Source organism: Phalangium opilio, unplaced genomic scaffold (assembly GCF_054372755.1).
Source record: "Phalangium opilio isolate 3A_F unplaced genomic scaffold, DU_Popi_V2 ptg000042l_1, whole genome shotgun sequence".
Taxonomy (NCBI): domain Eukaryota; kingdom Metazoa; phylum Arthropoda; class Arachnida; order Opiliones; family Phalangiidae; genus Phalangium; species Phalangium opilio.
The window spans coordinates 8571092-8589121 of record NW_028324166.1 but is presented as its reverse complement, the minus strand read 5'-3'; the positions used below and the strand labels follow the sequence as shown (position 1 = coordinate 8589121).

At 36.8% G+C, this 18030-nt stretch overlaps 1 protein-coding gene across 1 annotated transcript; it reads left to right on the top strand.

The window, feature by feature from the left end:
- The first annotated feature begins 14028 nt into the window (after positions 1-14028).
- LOC149678989 (uncharacterized) lies at positions 14029-14722 on the top strand. The gene is made up of 2 exons (XM_089837219.1): positions 14029-14174; positions 14245-14722. Exons 1-2 carry the CDS (start codon positions 14082-14084, stop codon positions 14506-14508), a joined length of 357 nt encoding a protein of 118 aa, XP_089693345.1. The 5' UTR covers positions 14029-14081; the 3' UTR covers positions 14509-14722.
- The last annotated feature ends 3308 nt before the right edge of the window (positions 14723-18030 follow it).

Here is an 18030-nt window from a genome sequence, read left to right as displayed (position 1 = left end):
CGGAAATGTTTGAAACATTTTAAGAGAAACTAAACAAGACGAGTCTAGTTTTAAGGTTCGTCTTTAAGAAATGCAGTCAACAATCTTTAAATATTAATCAGCGTATTTATTTCATCAATACATTAAGAAGTCATCAAGTTGTTGATTATTTTTTACTAATGAAATGTATAAATAATTGAATTTAAGAATGTCAATCTAGTGCCTCTCGTACTTGCCCCTTCTCTAATAAATTAGTCAGCCACCCTTGTCTCTTTGTATTTGCTCCTTTCTTTCTCTTTTATGTGTCGGTCAGTGTAGTCCACTTCTTTTTTCCGCTTTCTTTCTCTTTAATGTGTCCGAAACCCTAGCCCTCTTGGTACTTGATTCTTTCGTTGTTTTTAACGTTTTAGAAACCAAAGCCCTCTTGGTACTTGATTCTTTCGTTGTTTTTAACGTTTTAGAGACCCGAATACCCTTCGTTTTTAGCCACATTCCGGCTTCTTCTCCATCGTTGTCGTTAGGTTTTAAGATATACGCGGCGATCGGCTAGGGTTACGAAAAACGTCCAGCCTCCCAACGGCAGGGCTTCCATCAAAGGTTCACGCGAATGCGTTTTTATCTATTATTTTAATGGAAACAAATCGCATATATACCCCAAAATTTGAAGAGAGCGGGCAAGAGGGGTACCCTTCACTTTAAACGTCAATATTAGCAAAGTTTCAATAGATAATAGAAATAACTTTATTTTAAACGATCTAACTATTATTAATGTTAATTATTGAAGATTAAAATAATTAAAACCAATTATATTTATTAAAATATTAAAGATAAACCTCCGAAGTACCGAAGTCGATTAAATCATTGTCTCCTATATCTATCAAGGCCCGTGCATTGCGCTATATTTCCTACATTGCCTCCTCTATCTATCATGGCCCGTGCATTGCGATATATTTTATTCATTGCCTGCTATATCTATCAAGGCCCGTGCATTGCGTTATATTTTTCAAAACAACAACCAAGATGAGAAGCTCCTCTCAGAACCATAATAATTTCTTTTTCTCTGTATATGAAATGAAATTACGGATAATATTTTCAGCAATTCGATTATTTTAGTTGTTTAGAAGCTATTTAGCTCGGTTTTAGTTCGATAATCCAAGAAAGTCATTTGTTATTATATTGAAATGCGCGTTCATCCTTTCTTGTAGGTATACTACATTTATTTATAGCCTTCTGCGTGAACGCTGTATTTGACAATGTTAGCTTCAATGAAGTAATCACTGAATTGCACTTTTTGCTGTATCACTCTCTCGGCACTGTTCATAATGGATAGATACGTAGAGATTCGAGACAATATGAATTACGTAGTGTTTCATACCCTCTGTAAAGAGAGCCTAACGGCTTTGAGTGGGCCGAAATTTAAATACAAATTTTATTTTTTAGTAGTACCATGTTTACCATAACGTTGTCAGGCGTTTATGGAAGGGTGTTTAGGTACGGTGAATGAATTCAGCATAAGCTTTGGTTACAGGTGTAGCATTCTAAACGTGTGCATTCTAAAAGCCCAGAACGGTTCTTTCAAAATTGGTAGTCTATTAATCTTTCACATTTACATCTTTTAAGGACATGAGAAAGAATAAATAGCCATCTAAGGTAAGGAGAGCCTGGAAAAGAGGGGAGAATCAGAGGTCACGATAGTAAATACTGTCATAAAAGGATTCGTGAAATCCTTCAATGCCAATTTTTCAGTTTTGTACTTTTGGAAACTGCCCAACGCGTTTCCGGAAAGTGAAGGGCAAGCTTATTATTGAAAGAGTAGGACTTTCTTACGGCGTTTATGTCTCCTTTATGTGTACAGTGGGTGCACCACTGTGTGACGTCGACAATAACAGTAAGTCCATGGAAAAACAAGCTAACAGATGCCTAAACAATTTAACGAGACATTTATTCGAACTTTGATCGTTCCCCTGCCTTACCTGGGTTCTACATCTTGTTTAGAAGATAGTGTTTGTCGAATTACTTTTTATTTCAATTGCGCTCATTAATTGATAACAACAACCTAAAAGATGACGTAACGGAAATAAAGTCCGTTTTACCAACTATTATAATTTTTTCGATCCTCAATTTCGAACACTTTTACTGTCACAAATTCGGAATTATGCATATCTCTTTATCATGTACAACATCTCTGTTCAAATAAATGGTCTGAGATTTTATTTTAGTAGAAAACAACTTTGCTGTAATTTAAATTTTGATCACATGTGACTTGGTACTAGAAAAAGGGAACGGAACGACTCTTTAAGCCTTTGGTGCTAGTGTTAGGAGAATCGGTTTTAAATTAATAAAGCTTATTTTTCAAACGCTATATTTCGTGCTCGTAATAATAACCGTTAACGTATCGCTTCGTTGATTTAGACTTCAAGAAAAACCGTGGTAAATTGGTAAATGAAATTTTTTCATCAATAGATAATAAAACATTAAAATAAAATTTTTTCCTTAATTATAGACTGTTTTTTTTTCTAAATATATGAAAACATATATTAACCTCTGTGTCTTACCTCAGTGTCAAAATGTAAGTGAGAAAAGCTCCTTCTAAGCAGGGATGGAATATTCTAATTTTAATCGATATCTGGGTGCACGGCAGTGCACCCGCCAAGTTGTCGTGCACTACCAGCAATCCTTTACCCGAAACATTTCAGCCTCATTTTCACCCCCTCGTAACTCGGTACTGGGGAATAGTGCACCACTCATATTTGCACCTCAAGGGCACAGTGTTAATCCTAGGAAGTCCTCCAACTTCCAGCTTTCTAACTCATTTGGTTTCTGTGATAATCCTATGTGAAAATGACACATTATGAGACTGACTGACTGACACATCATCAAAACCTCTAGGGCATTTCCGATGGTGCTAGAATGATGAAATTTGGCATACTTGTACCACTTAGCATACAAGCAAAGAGAAAAGTCCCAAAAGCGGGAGTTTTCCCCTTTTAGTCCCTGAAATGGGGGTTTAGAATTAGAGTCATCATCTAAACCTCTAGGGCACTTCCGGTGTTGCGGGGATGATAAAATTTGGCATACAAGTAGGACTTAGCATACAAAGAAAGGAAAAAGTCCCAAAAGCGGGAATTTCCCCTGTTAGCCCCTGAAATGGAGGTTTTATAATTTAGATCCCCTCGTAATAGGACATTATAATTTAATTTTTTCGTCTTTTAATATTAATATTTTTTACTAATATGATTCTTTCGTATAAAGTCCTAAAAGTGGGAATTTTCCCCTGTTAGCCCCTCAAATGGGGGTTTTATAATTTAGATCCCCTCGTAATAGGACATTATAATTTAATTTTTTCGTCTTTTAATATTAATATTTTTTACTAATATGATTCTTTCGTATTGTAAAATTTGTTTTTTACTTAATGTTTTAGTAAATAAATTTTTTACTCATTTCCTTTTCATTTCGTCTGAAATGGTTCTAAGCGTGTTTTGATTCATTTTGTTTTTCTTAAATCTATTCTGTTGATTAAAAGTGTTACTTGCCACAATATAGTGTTCTTCGAATAGAAATACGGTTAACAACTGTGATTATAGTGTTCTTCGAATAGAAATACGGTTAACAACTGTGATAAATGTGGTAATGTGGTAATGTGGTAAAAGTCGATTTAAGAAATATTTTAAATCTTTTAATAATAATTTCGCGCTTTCATACTACAATGGCTCAATGCGCTTGAATTGGATTTCTATAAATCTACAAGAACATGCACGTACAAAAAGGAGTGAAATCCCAACAAAAACATCTCTGTAAAAATATGCCAAGTTGTTTGGCCGTAAAAAGAAGTGAGATCTAAAATACGGCCAAGTTATTATCTCCAGGTGAAACAACATTTTATTCGACTTAAAACTTCTCAAGAATGTTTTTCTGACTTGGCCATTAGCATTCCAAACTTGCATCCTTCTTCTTTGCGCCCGTGAAGGTGAAGAACGGAAGTTACAAGTTTAACCACAAAGGCTATTCAAGAATATTTAACCAATTTGATTTAATATTTTAATTTCGATCCATATCTGGAATTTAACGAATCTTTGAAATGCTAATGGCCAAGTCAGAAAAACATTCTTGAGAAGTTTTAAGTCGAATAAAATGTTGTTTCACCTGGAGATAATAACTTGGCCGTATTTTAGATCTCACTTCTTTTTACGGCCAAACAACTTGGCATATTTTTACAGAGATGTTTTTGTTGGGATTTGTTTTGATTGCGTAGTAAAAACAATTGATTTCATTCAAAATTTTACATAAAACAGGTATAAACGCGTCGTTTCGAAAAAAGAATATTGTTTAATGTTTACACGACTCACGTGGGTCCTTGCACAATGGATGATTCATACCATTTACACCTGGAGGCCAGGCTACCTGGAGGAAAAAAGCAGACCAGTTTCTGTCCTCCAGGTAGCCCGACCTCCTGGTGTAAATGGTATGAGCCCTACATGTGTGTAAACTATCTATATATGGTCGAAAAATTAACGGCTGAGCGAAGGGCGAAAGCTAGTTTTGGTAACTATATCGCACCTATAAGAAGCTATCATGGGTTTCATGGTGCAGTTCTCCCTTTCATTGATGTTAGATTGGGGTGATAAGTAGTGGTATTTCCAACTTTAACTCCCAGTCATACCAAACTTCCAAGAAGTAGTATGAATTGAACTGACTTCCGCTGTCTACTATGAGGACGCGAGGATTCCATAGCGCTGAAAAACTTCTGCCAGCCGTTTGGCGATAGCAATGGTCGTACCGGCTTCCAACGGGAACAGTTCTACGCATTTAGAAAAGTTATCAACCACAACTAAAAGAGTGTTTGGTGCTTTAGCGAGTTTACGGAGTTCTTAATTTGGCGGACCCACTGCTGTTGCACCCAGATATTTTCCCTCCCAATGAGTTTGTAATCTTTTCTAGGGGCCCGACCCATAACCTTCCCCGGGGCCCGCAAAGTCCCTCGATTGCCCTGGAGCTACTGCTAATAACTAATTATTGAATAGACTTATGGCACCCCATGTTATTTCCCCATAGAGCTTAATACAGTCGAAGGCACAGGGCTTTCATTACCCTATTACCTTTATATTTTTGTCCCCTTGATAAAATGGGAAGCCTTCATATGAGCAGTTCCCTTATGAGCGGATTTCATAATAGCGGTCTTCATAACAACAGTTCTCTAAATAGCGGTTTCCGAAATGGCAGTTTACCCATTACAGCAATTACCGATAAAGCGGTTCTCGTAAACGCGGCGTACCGTTACAGCAGTTCTCTAAAGAGCGGAAAAACAGATATGCGAAAAACTATAGTTGTTTATTACGGTGTAAGCTGGCCCAGCTGGGTTATATGAACTCAAAAAGAACTAGGACAGATATGGATAATTTGGTTAGGTTAATGTTGATTATTTCAACTAAATAGTATTAGGTCAGGTTAGGTTAGGTTTTTTTTCGATTGGTTAGACTTAGGTTAGTAATATTTTGGAATTGGTGTAACAATGTTACGCCTTTTCCAAAAAATTACTGTTTACAATTATCTTCTTCTGAAATAAAATAACCTTTCTCGAATTATAATATGCCTTTTCCAAAAAAATACTGTTTACAAATATCTACTTCCGAAATAACATAACCTTTCCCGAATTATTTTTCTATCCTGGTATGAGAATTGTAAACTGATACAGCCTGAAGAACAGTACAATATTTAACTGTACTTCAAAAACACGATCCGTTAGTAGGTCATATTCCTGAATAAATGATCACGGAAAAGGTAGTATAATGTTTGAAACCAACGAATATAACAGTATTGTTAAGACAAGCTCAAAATTCAAGACAAACACTGCTATTTCCCAAAATAGCAGCCGCTATTTTAAAACAGCAGCCGCTATTTCTAATACAGCAGTTTTGAAAAATTCCGCTGTTTTTTGGAATCGCGGTTGCGATTTCGAGAACTGCTCTACAGGGAACTGCTCATATGAGGTACACTCGATAAAATAGTGAAGCAGAGGCGAATGGTTAATTAAGCAGTGTTAAATCACAGATTGTGAATGAGCTTCATCTATTGGCGATGTTTTTCAGCGCGCTATGGCGAAAGCCGTGGCTCAGAAGAATTGCAGTATACGGTTAATGTTTCTATACTTGAAAAGCCAAAGCTTTTATAATAATTTTGCGTGACTCTAAAACTTTTCTATGTCCGCTTTGATGCCTTGCAACTAACTACAAAAATCTAGAAATAAGCTATTATGGTTGGACGTAAATTAATAAGTTAAACTCTGGGTCCCGCTTTATTCAACGCAATTGCGTGATTTAAATCATTCCTGGGAACTTTTCCCAAAAGTTTAGATTTCAATTATAACGCCCTAAAGTGCAATTCCGAAATAACTTTATTTGGTCAAGCGAGAAACAAGCGAGTTTTTACACGCGAATAACTTATTAAGTCCAATTAACTAGCGTTGTTTTTTATAGAAATAAATTTTCAATGCCAGCATTAGAAGTAGTTTACTATCATCATGAGTTAATAATATGTCAGCTCCCTATAAGTTACTCAGGCAATTCATTTTTATAGTCCAGCGTTTTCTCCCGCGCCGCCGGCTTCCCAATTATATGCGACGCTCTGCGGCCGCCACGTGAATGAAAATCTTATTTACTCTTCTTTCCGGTTTTTCCCCGGAAGCGCGTGTAGTGGAAGATAGCCAATGATATCGGAGCTATTTAAGCAGCCGAATATTTCCCTCAGTAGCCTCGGTTAAGAAAACAGTTAAGAGATCAGTGGATTGGAATGGATTTAGCTCAGTTTTATAATTTTCCGGTTTCAAGTCACAATAACAACTCTCGTCTTTAGCATTCTTTATCAATATCGGCAAATTTCATTGAGTTCCTGCATTTTTTGTCTCAGTACTGACACAAACGCCATGATTTAATGTTAAATTTTTAAAACATAAACATTCAAGACTAAAACACTCCCTTGGTGAAAAAGCAGCCGACGACTCGAGGTCGAGGCATAGACATTAGAATACTATAATAAGCTATAATACTATAATACTATCTCTATGGGTCGAGGAGCCGTACGAGCGGAATTTTTTTTTTCGAGAGCGCAACATTCGGATTTTTTTCCCGCGCGGGCGAAATGAGAAGAAATCGCTGGATACATTACGCCTATGGAGTCTGAGTAACTTAACATATTATTAACTCATGCTATCATATTAGTTCCAGGTATTTACTTGATCCATATACTTAGTAGACACTCCCTCTCTAAATTATCTAATCTAACACCAGAAATATAATAATCCACACGGAATTTTAAATAAATACGGAAATCAAGAAGGGATATCTAGTTTCTAGGGAGAAGGTATAAGATGCCTAAGTATTCGCGCGCCATAGTCCAAGTCCCCCTTTCAAAATACAAGAGGGGACGTAAAAGGAGGCCGTACTATTTCGCCTCTCCTCAGTCGGAAAATACGTAGCGCTGACGTGAGTTTTCAAGAACCAATGAGATGCTGGTTGTAATTTAGAGGCGTGGATTAACTCCGGACCTACGTTTGGACTGGAGATAAAGTTAGAATTGTGGCAAATTTATACCTTCTCTCTAGTAAACTAGATATAACTTCTTGGCCAAATAAATGAAAAGAAGGCGAAAAATCAAAATAAAAAAAAATCGGGTATACGTAGTTTTCCTTAGGGTGGTAAATATATATATTGTAAGGAAGCCCAATCTCTGGGCTGAGATATTTGAGGTCAAAGTTCTATGCATCAAAAATATCAAAATTCAGAGACACACATTTTTAATAATATTGAAACAGTTACTAAAGTCTTGGCGAATAGCCAATCATCCACAGTGATTCATCTACTTTGGCCAAATATTGATCTACATTAATCCATCTAGTTTGGCCTATTTTTTATCAACATGGATTCATCCAGTTAGAGCACATTTTCTCTATAATTAACATGTAATGTTCAGAGGCTGAACACCTAAATAAAAACACGTTCAAAACCGGAACATAAAATGGCTTGAATACATTAGAAAAAAGGACATATTTTTACTTGAACATTTTCGAATTTTTGAACATGTATTGCATGAAGGTGTTCAGAGATTGTGTTCAATTTCCTAAAACATATTTTTCCTATGTAGATGTATACCTATTGGTTTTCTGTTCGGTATTTATCTGCAAATATAAGGTGTTGATGTGAGGATGCCCGGTGAACCCCTCTTTTCGTAGATATTTTTAATCCCAGATATTTAATCGCCTTTTTGCGTCGAATTGTCTTTTAACGGAGCGTTGTTTGAAACACGGACAGAGTTTGTATAAGATTTCCCATGTCAAAACGATGCATGCCGGGATTAAACAAATAGTGAGCATGCTGAGCAACAGGCGCGCTTCGCTCTCGCTCTTGGCGTACTCTACGTCATGGACGTGGTTCTCCATCGTCACACATTTGGTGTTCATCCACGCGAAGGCCTTTTTGATCGCTTCGTCACACAGACACGATGAAGCGGCGTACCGCAAACTACAAACGAAAGAATTAAAAATAGTCAAACAAATTGTTTCCAGACCTCCTACACCCTTAAAAATGTTGGGTTGTTTTTGACCCAAAGTGGGTTATTTTTCAACTGTTTGCCGGGTCAGTATTTAACCGACCTATTTTTTGGGTTGATGTTTCTTGACCCCAGAACTGGTTGTTTATTTAACCCAATGTTCAGTCAACTTAAACGATAACTCAGATTTGGACTAAACAGTAACCCCATTACTGGTTAAATTGTAAAATCATATTTGGTTAAAAAACAACCCTAGTAAGGGTTAATATTAATTTTGACGCAACTTTGGGACAAAAGGTAGCCACAAATTGGTTTAAATTCTTACATAATTTTGAGTTAAAAAAAACCCTAGTTTGTGTTGTTTAAAACCTCTCAAAATAGAACAATAATTTGTGTTGTTTAAAACATCTCAAAATAGAACCAAAATTGCTGTTTTTTACATAGCTACGCGTTTTTCCCGAACCGCACGTTCCTAATTTCAGCCTCCACGATATTGTAAGATCGCTGCTTAGTTTTAGCTGACGTATGTCACGGAGAGGTTCTAATTACGACGCGTTCGCAATTGGAAAATCGGAGCAAATGTGTTCTCAATTTCCGGACCGCATTTACAGTTCCCGGAAATTTGCAAAATTGCAATCCACTCATTCTGGCTACTACTCCATTGTCTGTCTAACACCACGATCCTCTACTCATATGTCCATCCCACATGGACACCAGTCTGTAGTTACTGTCTTCTAAACACCACCATCATCACCTATCATTTTGTCCATCCCACATTAACACCAGGCTACACTTGCTGGCTTCTAAACACCACCATCATCTGGTCTTTTGTCTATCCCACATGGACACCAGTGTGTACAGACTGTTAAAGAAGTCTTTGCGCGTTGCAGTTTTTGCACATATTTTACTATATTTCGAAAACTATGCAAGCTAGCGCTCTGGAATAAATTGCATTATTATAATTTTTCAATTCTCTTTCATATTTTATCCGTTTCATAGTTGTCCATTGCAAACTTTTACCGGAAACCGGAAGTGTCCAAATTAGCAACTTTTTAAATATTGGATTCTCGCGGTTATAAATGCGATTTTCGGATTCCTTGGGGTCGATTCATATTTGAAAAGTTTTCACCAAATTCAATTCGGATGAGTAGGTCACGAGTAATTAGCCTTTATTCAAAATCTGGCAACTTCGATTTAAATGGCGATAATTAATAATCGAGAATCGAATCTTTGTCGAAATAATGCTTGTTAGATGTTATGGCGCTTTATGCATATATATATGTTAGGTCTTGTGGCACAATGCTTTGAAACAAATCCGTCGTTCATTAAGAGAAAACCCGCGTATTTTGAAGAGGATATGCGGTTTGAAAAAGTTGTCAATTGGGCCATGACATAATAATATCTAGAACTCATTAATTATGTCTGGGTCTTCAGCCCGACTCATTGCAGCCCAGTGAAAATTTCATTCATGATGGCATATGCGCTGCACGAGAGACCTTCAAATAGACAAATTGGACTATTCCATATATAAAACAACTTCAGAGGAGATAGCTTTCAAGCTAGGAACATTCGCTACACCATTGAGCGTCGCTAAACGGAACCTAGTGTTGTCTATAGCTTTGTTGAAAATAAGTATATAAGGTTTAAATTGATGTGCATTTTTGTATGAATGTTTTTTAAAGAATTAGGCCTAATTCACGCGCGCGCGAAATATTCATGTTTTTGTTTGTATTAATTTGTGTTTTATATATTTTTTGTAAACTTTGGATTATTATTGTTCCTTGCAAAACAGTATAGATAGCTTTAGTCGGATATTTTGTATAAGAAAATTAAATATTACTGCTTTAAATAGAATCTTTGACCGAAGGGATCGGTTCGCTTGAAAAACAAAGTAGAAAGACTAGTTAGTTTGGATAGGACTGTTCAAAGATTCAGGGTATTATATGAAATGCACGTGCACTGTTTCAAAGTTAAGACTAAGAAAAATAATAGAGAAAATGAGGGGATAGAATAATAAGGGTAAAGGCCGATGCTCTGGCCATAAATGCAATTGGTAAAAACAAAACTAAACTTTTAATATGGGGTGGAAAATAGAAATTGAACTTTGAGACCTAGCAAGAAGTTAGGAATCCTCACTTGGACATAAGAGAAAAGTCAGTTGGTATGGTTATGGGCTAGCGAAGAAGCGAGAAGTCCTTAGATAGGCATAAGAAAATAAAATGTTGTTAGCAAGCAAAGAAGCTAGAAGTCCGTAGTCGGACATAACTTAAATGGAAATTGTTGAGATCTAGCAAAGAAGCTAGAAGTCCTAGTTGGACATAAGAAATAATAGAAATGGAGCTCAGACCTAGGCAAGGACCTATAGTCTTCGGACATAATAATAAAAGAATGGAACTGGGAAATTTGAAAGGTAGTCTTCGGACATAATAATTAAAGAATGGAACTTGGAAATTTGAAAGGTAGTCTTCGGACATAAGGAAAGAATAGAAAATAAGAATAGATTTGGAAAAGGTTTAGATACCACGGAAAGGATAATGCAAGAGAAAAGCTGAAGTAAAGGAACAGTTTGAAATAAAAGATGTTGAGTTGGTTGAAATAAATAAAGCGTTGATTCGTCTAAAGCAAAAAACTGAGTGACTTTGCCATTGATTGGAGTGATTCTTATAAGTTACGCGACGAACGGGGACTTATGGTTTCGATTTTTCCGTCGTTCGGAACACTTCCAAAAATTTGAGCTCTCCCAAAAATGAAGGTAACGGATTAAGAGAAAAAAGCAATGAAAGCAACAAGCCTCCCGCGTTTAACGCAAATGTTAGGCTTAATAATAAAGCCGCTCGCAACTAAGGCAATGGCAAGGCGCATTTCACAACTGACGTTCTAAGCTATCGTATTTAAAAGCATAAAAATTAAATGAACAAAAATGCAAGCCGGTAACAAAGTTAAAAACTGAAACTAACTGCTTGCAGCTAAAATGAGCCCGAATGGTCAAAAGTGAAGTTGGTCTCTCGGCGCTGCTGGCCTGCTACTCCTTTTGTTTATCTACTATGGCAAAAACACTAACTTCGGGAATCAAGGTGTAGCAAATTGAAAATAAAAACCGCCATGCTGTTGTTAACTTGATCACACATATTTATTATCTAGACCGTAATTGGGATATTCGGGAAACTTTGGGTTTTAAGATTATTAAGGAAAGAAACAGTGTCTGTTTGAAGAATTTTTGGAAAATATTATACTTAGTATCTTTATTGATAATTTGTTAAAAAGTGAAACACAATAATAAAATATGCAAATAACACGACTTCCTCAGAGTTTCAAACTGAAGAATGTTCGTTAGCTTTATTGAACTTTTAAAAACAAGACTGTCTCTTTCAATTGTTCCTTAATATTTTATTGGCCCTCCCCTAGCCCTTAAACACATTCTTAATCTTTTTTCTAAAAGACAGACATAAAAGCTGAATAAAATTAGGAGGCAAAGCATTGTAAGCTGCCATGACCATATTCAATAGGTCGGCCCTGTTCGCGGGTATTCGTTTCTCCATGTGATTAACCATGTAAGCCCACATGGTTTCGATCGGATTCAAGTCGGGCGAGAGAGCGGGCCAGTCCAGAACGTCAATCCCATTGTTTTCCAGATATCTTGCAACGATGCGGGACGTATGGGCTGGGCAGTTGTCCTGCTGAAACCATACACTAAAACAATATTTTAAATTAGAAAAGGATAATGATTAGTTCATTAATATCGGTCGCGGTTGTCTTCATTATATATGGCTGCCATAGAGGGGAACATGGCGTTTCTCAAGATATCTATATAGGCGTTGCCGTTGAGACTACCCTCAATTGGTTGCAATACTCCAACTCGTCCATCGCCAATGCAACCCCAAACGTTCACGCTAAAACGACCGCTGGTTTTCGTGTAGTTAACATACTCAGGAACGTATCGCTGGTTTTGAATCCTGGAAACCCACACAACAGGCGACGAAGATGAACTTTGGAACGTCTATAAAATAATACGAGTGAAGTAAGACATAACAGCTTTGACCAAAATTAATTGACATTATTCGCTGAACCTTTTCGTCTGAAAATAGGATGTATCGTTCTAGATCTTCCCTTGGCCAGGCTAAAAGTTCCCTGCAGAACTGGCGGCGTATTCTCTTATGCATTGCCGTCAATGATGGCTTGTTTGCGGACCTGCGTCGCCTTACGCCCGCCTTCTTTAATCTACCCCAAACAGTTGGGGCGGTAACCCGAACACCGTCCCTAACTTCCCAACGGTCTCGTAATTGTCTTATCGACAAGAACTTATAAGTTTTAGTGTCTCGAATTAACGCTCTATGCTGCCGAGCATTTCCCACCAAAGGTCTTCCAGACCTATCTAGATCCTACAGCGATATAAACGAATTACACTCAACTAAGCCCATTAAATTATATATATATATATATATAAACATAACGTTAAGGCGCCCTAGCTATATACTACCGGTTCTAGCAAAAGTAACATTGAAACCATACTTACCCGTATCCTCTGATACCTTTGGTAGCGTGCATACGTATACTGAGCTCCACGACTTGAACATCCAACTTCGTTCGCAATGTGGTTCCAAGTCAAGCCTTCTTGCCGCATTCTAACGATTTCCAAACGTTGTTCTTCTGTAATACGAGGCATGATTTATGAATACAGTTAAAGAGCTCTTGGGACCTTATATACAACATTTTTTCATCGTAAAAAGACATATTACACCAACCGTTTCGTTTTGCAAGTAAAAAACAAGCAAGAATACCAATTGACGTAAAACCTCATTTTACACTATTTTATTTACCTTGACTCTATTTTTATGTCTGGGTAAAATATTAAAGCCTTTTTAGAACCACTTCCGTTGAAGCGATTTCAATCATCAATAAAAAACGTAAAAGATTTGCGTTTTGTGATACCCAAAACAGTGTCAATTGGTATTCTTGCTTGTTTTTTACTTGCAAAACGAAACGGTTGGTGTAATATGTCTTTTTACGATGAAAAAATGTTGTATATAAGGTCCCAAGAGCTCTTTAACTGTATTCATAAATCATGCCTCGTATTACAGAAGAACAACGTTTGGAAATCATTAGAATGCGGCAAGAAGGCTTGACTTGGAACCACATTGCGAACGAAGTTGGATGTTCAAGTCGTGGAGCTCAGTATACGTATGCACGCTACCAAAGGTATCAGAGGATACGGGTAAGTATGGTTTCAATGTTACTTTTGCTAGAACCGGTAGTATATAGCTAGGGCGCCTTAACGTTATGTTTATATATATATATTTAATTTAATGGGCTTAGTTGAGTGTAATTCGTTTATATCGCTGTAGGATCTAGATAGGTCTGAAAGACCTTTGGTGGGAAATGCTCGGCAGCATAGAGCGTTAATTCGAGACGCTAAAACTTATAAGTTCTTGTCGATTAGACAATTACGAGACCGTTGGGAAGTTAGGGACGGTGTTCGGGTTACCGCCCCAACTGTTTGGGGTAGATTAAAGAAGGCGGGCGTAAGGCGACGCAGGTCCGCAAACAAGCCATCATTGACGGCAATGCATAAGAGAATACGCCGCCAGTTCTGCAGGGAACTTTTAGCCTGGCCAAGGGAAGATCTAGAACGATACATCCTATTTTCGGACGAAAAGGTTCAGCGAATAATGTCAATTAATTTTGGTCAAAGCTGTCATGTCTTACTTCACTCGTATTATTTTATAGACGTTCCAAAGTTCATCTTCGTCGCCTGTTGTGTGGGTTTCCAGGATTCAAAACCAGCGATACGTTCCTGAGTATGTTAACTACACGAAAACCAGCGGTCGTTTTAGCGTGAACGTTTGGGGTTGCATTGGCGATGGACGAGTTGGAGTATTGCAACCAATTGAGGGTCGTCTCAACGGCAACGCCTATATAGATATCTTGAGAAACGCCATGTTCCCCTCTATGGCAGCCATATATAATGAAGACAACCGCGACCGGTATTAATATTAATGAACTAATCATTATCCTTTTCTAATTTAAAATATTGTTTTAGTGTATGGTTTCAGCAGGACAACTGCCCAGCCCATACGTCCCGCATCGTTGCAAGATATCTGGAAAACAATGGGATTGACGTTCTGGACTGGCCCGCTCTCTCGCCCGACTTAAATCCGATCGAAACCATGTGGGCTTACATGGTTAATCACATGGAGAAACGAATACCCGCGAACAGGGCCGACCTATTGAATATGGTCATGGCAGCTTACAATGCTTTGCCTCCTAATTTTATTCAGCTTTTATGTCTGTCTTTTAGAAAAAAGATTAAGAATGTGTTTAAGGGCTAGGGGAGGGCCAATAAAATATTAAGGAACAATTGAAAGAGACAGTCTTGTTTTTAAAAGTTCAATAAAGCTAACGAACATTCTTCAGTTTGAAACTCTGAGGAAGTCGTGTTATTTGCATATTTTATTATTGTGTTTCACTTTTTAACAAATTATCAATAAAGATACTAAATATAATATTTTCCAAAAATTCTTCAAACAGACACTGTTTCTTTCCTTAATAATCTTAAAACCCAAAGTTTCCCGAATATCCCAATTACGGTCTAGATAATAAATATGTGTGATCAAGTTAACAACAGCATGGGGGTTTTTATTTTCCATTTGCTACACCTTGATTCCCGAAGTTAGTGTTTTTGCCATAGAAGATAAACAAAAGGAGTAGCAGGCCAGCAGCGCCGAGAGACCAACTTCACTTTTGACCATTCGGGCAAATTTTAGCTGCAAGCAGTTAGTTTCAGTTTTTAACTTTGTTACCGGCTTGCATTTTTGTTCATTTAATTTTTATGCTTTTAAATACGATAGCTTAGAACGTCAGTTGTGAAATGCGCCTTGCCATTGCCTTAGTTGCGAGCGGCTTTATTATTAAGCCTAACTTTTGCGTTAAACGCGGGAGGCTTGTTGCTTTCATTGCTTTTTTCTCTTAATCCGTTACCTTCATTTTTGGGAGAGCTCAAATTTTTGGAAGTGTTCCGACCGACGGAAAAATCGAAACCATAAGTCCCCGTTCGTCGCGTAACTTATAAGAATCACTCCAATCAATGGCAAAGTCACTCAGTTTTTTGCTTTAGACGAATCAACGCTTTATTTATTTCAACCAACTCAACATCTTTTATTTCAAACTGTTCCTTTACTTTAGCTTTTCTCTTGCATTATCCTTTCCGTGGTATCTAAACCTTTTCCAAATCTATTCTTATTTTCTATTCTTTGATTATGTCCGAAGACTACCTTTCAAATTTCCAAGTTCCATTCTTTAATTATTATGTTCGAAGACTACCTTTCAAATTTCCAAGTTCCATTCTTTTATTATTATGTCCGAAGACTATAGGTCCTTGCCTAGGTCTGAGCTCCATTTCTATTATTTCTTATGTCCAACTAGGACTTCTAGCTTCTTTGCTAGATCTCAACAATTTCCATTTAAGTTATGTCCGACTACGGACTTCTAGCTTCTTTGCTTGCTAACAACATTTTATTTTCTTATGCCTATCTAAGGACTTCTCGCTTCTTCGCTAGCCCATAACCATACCAACTGACTTTTCTCTTATGTCCAAGTGAGGATTCCTAACTTCTTGCTAGGTCTCAAAGTTCAATTTCTATTTTCCACCCCATATTAAAAGTTTAGTTTTGTTTTTACCAATTGCATTTATGGCCAGAGCATCGGCCTTTACCCTTATTATTCTATCCCCTCATTTTCTCTATTATTTTTCTTAGTCTTAACTTTGAAACAGTGCACGTGCATTTCATATAATACCCTGAATCTTTGAACAGTCCTATCCAAACTAACTAGTCTTTCTACTTTGTTTTTCAAGCGAACCGATCCCTTCGGTCAAAGATTCTATTTAAAGCAGTAATATTTAATTTTCTTATACAAAATATCCGACTAAAGCTATCTATACTGTTTTGCAAGGAACAATAATAATCCAAAGTTTACAAAAAATATATAAAACACAAATTAATACAAACAAAAACATGAATATTTCGCGCGCGCGTGAATTAGGCCTAATTCTTTAAAAAACATTCATACAAAAATGCACATCAATTTAAACCTTATATACTTATTTTCAACAAAGCTATAGACAACACCAGGTACCGTTTAGCGACGCTCAATGGTGTAGCGAATGTTCCTAGCTTGAAAGCTATCTCCTCTGAAGTTGTTTTATATATGGAATAGTCCAATTTGTCTATTTGAAGGTCTCTCGTGCAGCGCATATGCCATCATGAATGAAATTTTCACTGGGCTGCAATGAGTCGGGCTGAAGACCCAGACATAATTAATGAGTTCTAGATATTATTATGTCATGGCCCAATTGACAACTTTTTCAAACCGCATATCCTCTTCAAAATACGCGGGTTTTCTCTTAATGAACGACGGATTTGTTTCAAAGCATTGCGCCACAAGACCTAACATATATATATGCATAAAGCGCCATAACATCTAACAAGCATTATTTCGACAAAGATTCGATTCTCGATTATTAATTATCGCCATTTAAATCGAAGTTGCCAGATTTTGAATAAAGGCTAATTACTCGTGACCTACTCATCCGAATTGAATTTGGTGAAAACTTTTCAAATATGAATCGACCCCAAGGAATCCGAAAATCGCATTTATAACCGCGAGAATCCAATATTTAAAAAGTTGCTAATTTGGACACTTCCGGTTTCCGGTAAAAGTTTGCAATGGACAACTATGAAACGGATAAAATATGAAAGAGAATTGAAAAATTATTATAATGCAATTTATTCCAGAGCGCTAGCTTGCATAGTTTTCGAAATATAGTAAAATATGTGCAAAAACTGCAACGCGCAAAGACTTCTTTAACAGTCTGTACTTACTGGCTTCTACTCCATCATCATCGTTAAGATGTACGCGGCGATCGGCTGGGGTTACAAGAAACGTTTATCCTCCCAATGTCGCGGCTTCCATCAAAGGTTCACGCAATTTCGTTGTTCTTATCCATTACTAAGATTCGAAACCTTATGTACCGATTTGAGTAGGACAACAACAGGCGTATGCTTCATTTCAAACGTCAATATTAGTCTAGTCTCTCAAGAATGTTCAATAGTTATTTTTTAAACGATGTAACGCGCAATAAGGTTAATAACTATCGAAGAAAATATATAATATTAATTATATTTACTTTAATGTTTGAGATAATCTTAAACTGTTGATACACTTGTGCACCGCGTTAGCAGTTTGCCTTGTCTTCGTAATATCAAATAAATATATTGAAATATTTTTAGTAATTTCGATTTCTTTAGTAGTTTTCTAGCTAATAAGCTCTGTTTCATTTTGATATTCAAAGAATCATTTTTATATTATTATTTCAAATGATTGTTTATATATTATTTAAATAACTGGTATTGCAAAGTTTTCTAAACATCAATCTATTGTACAATACCGTGTATTTGTATGCTTGGTTTGCCTAAAATTGCAAATGATCCAATTTGAGTTACTGCAATAACCTTT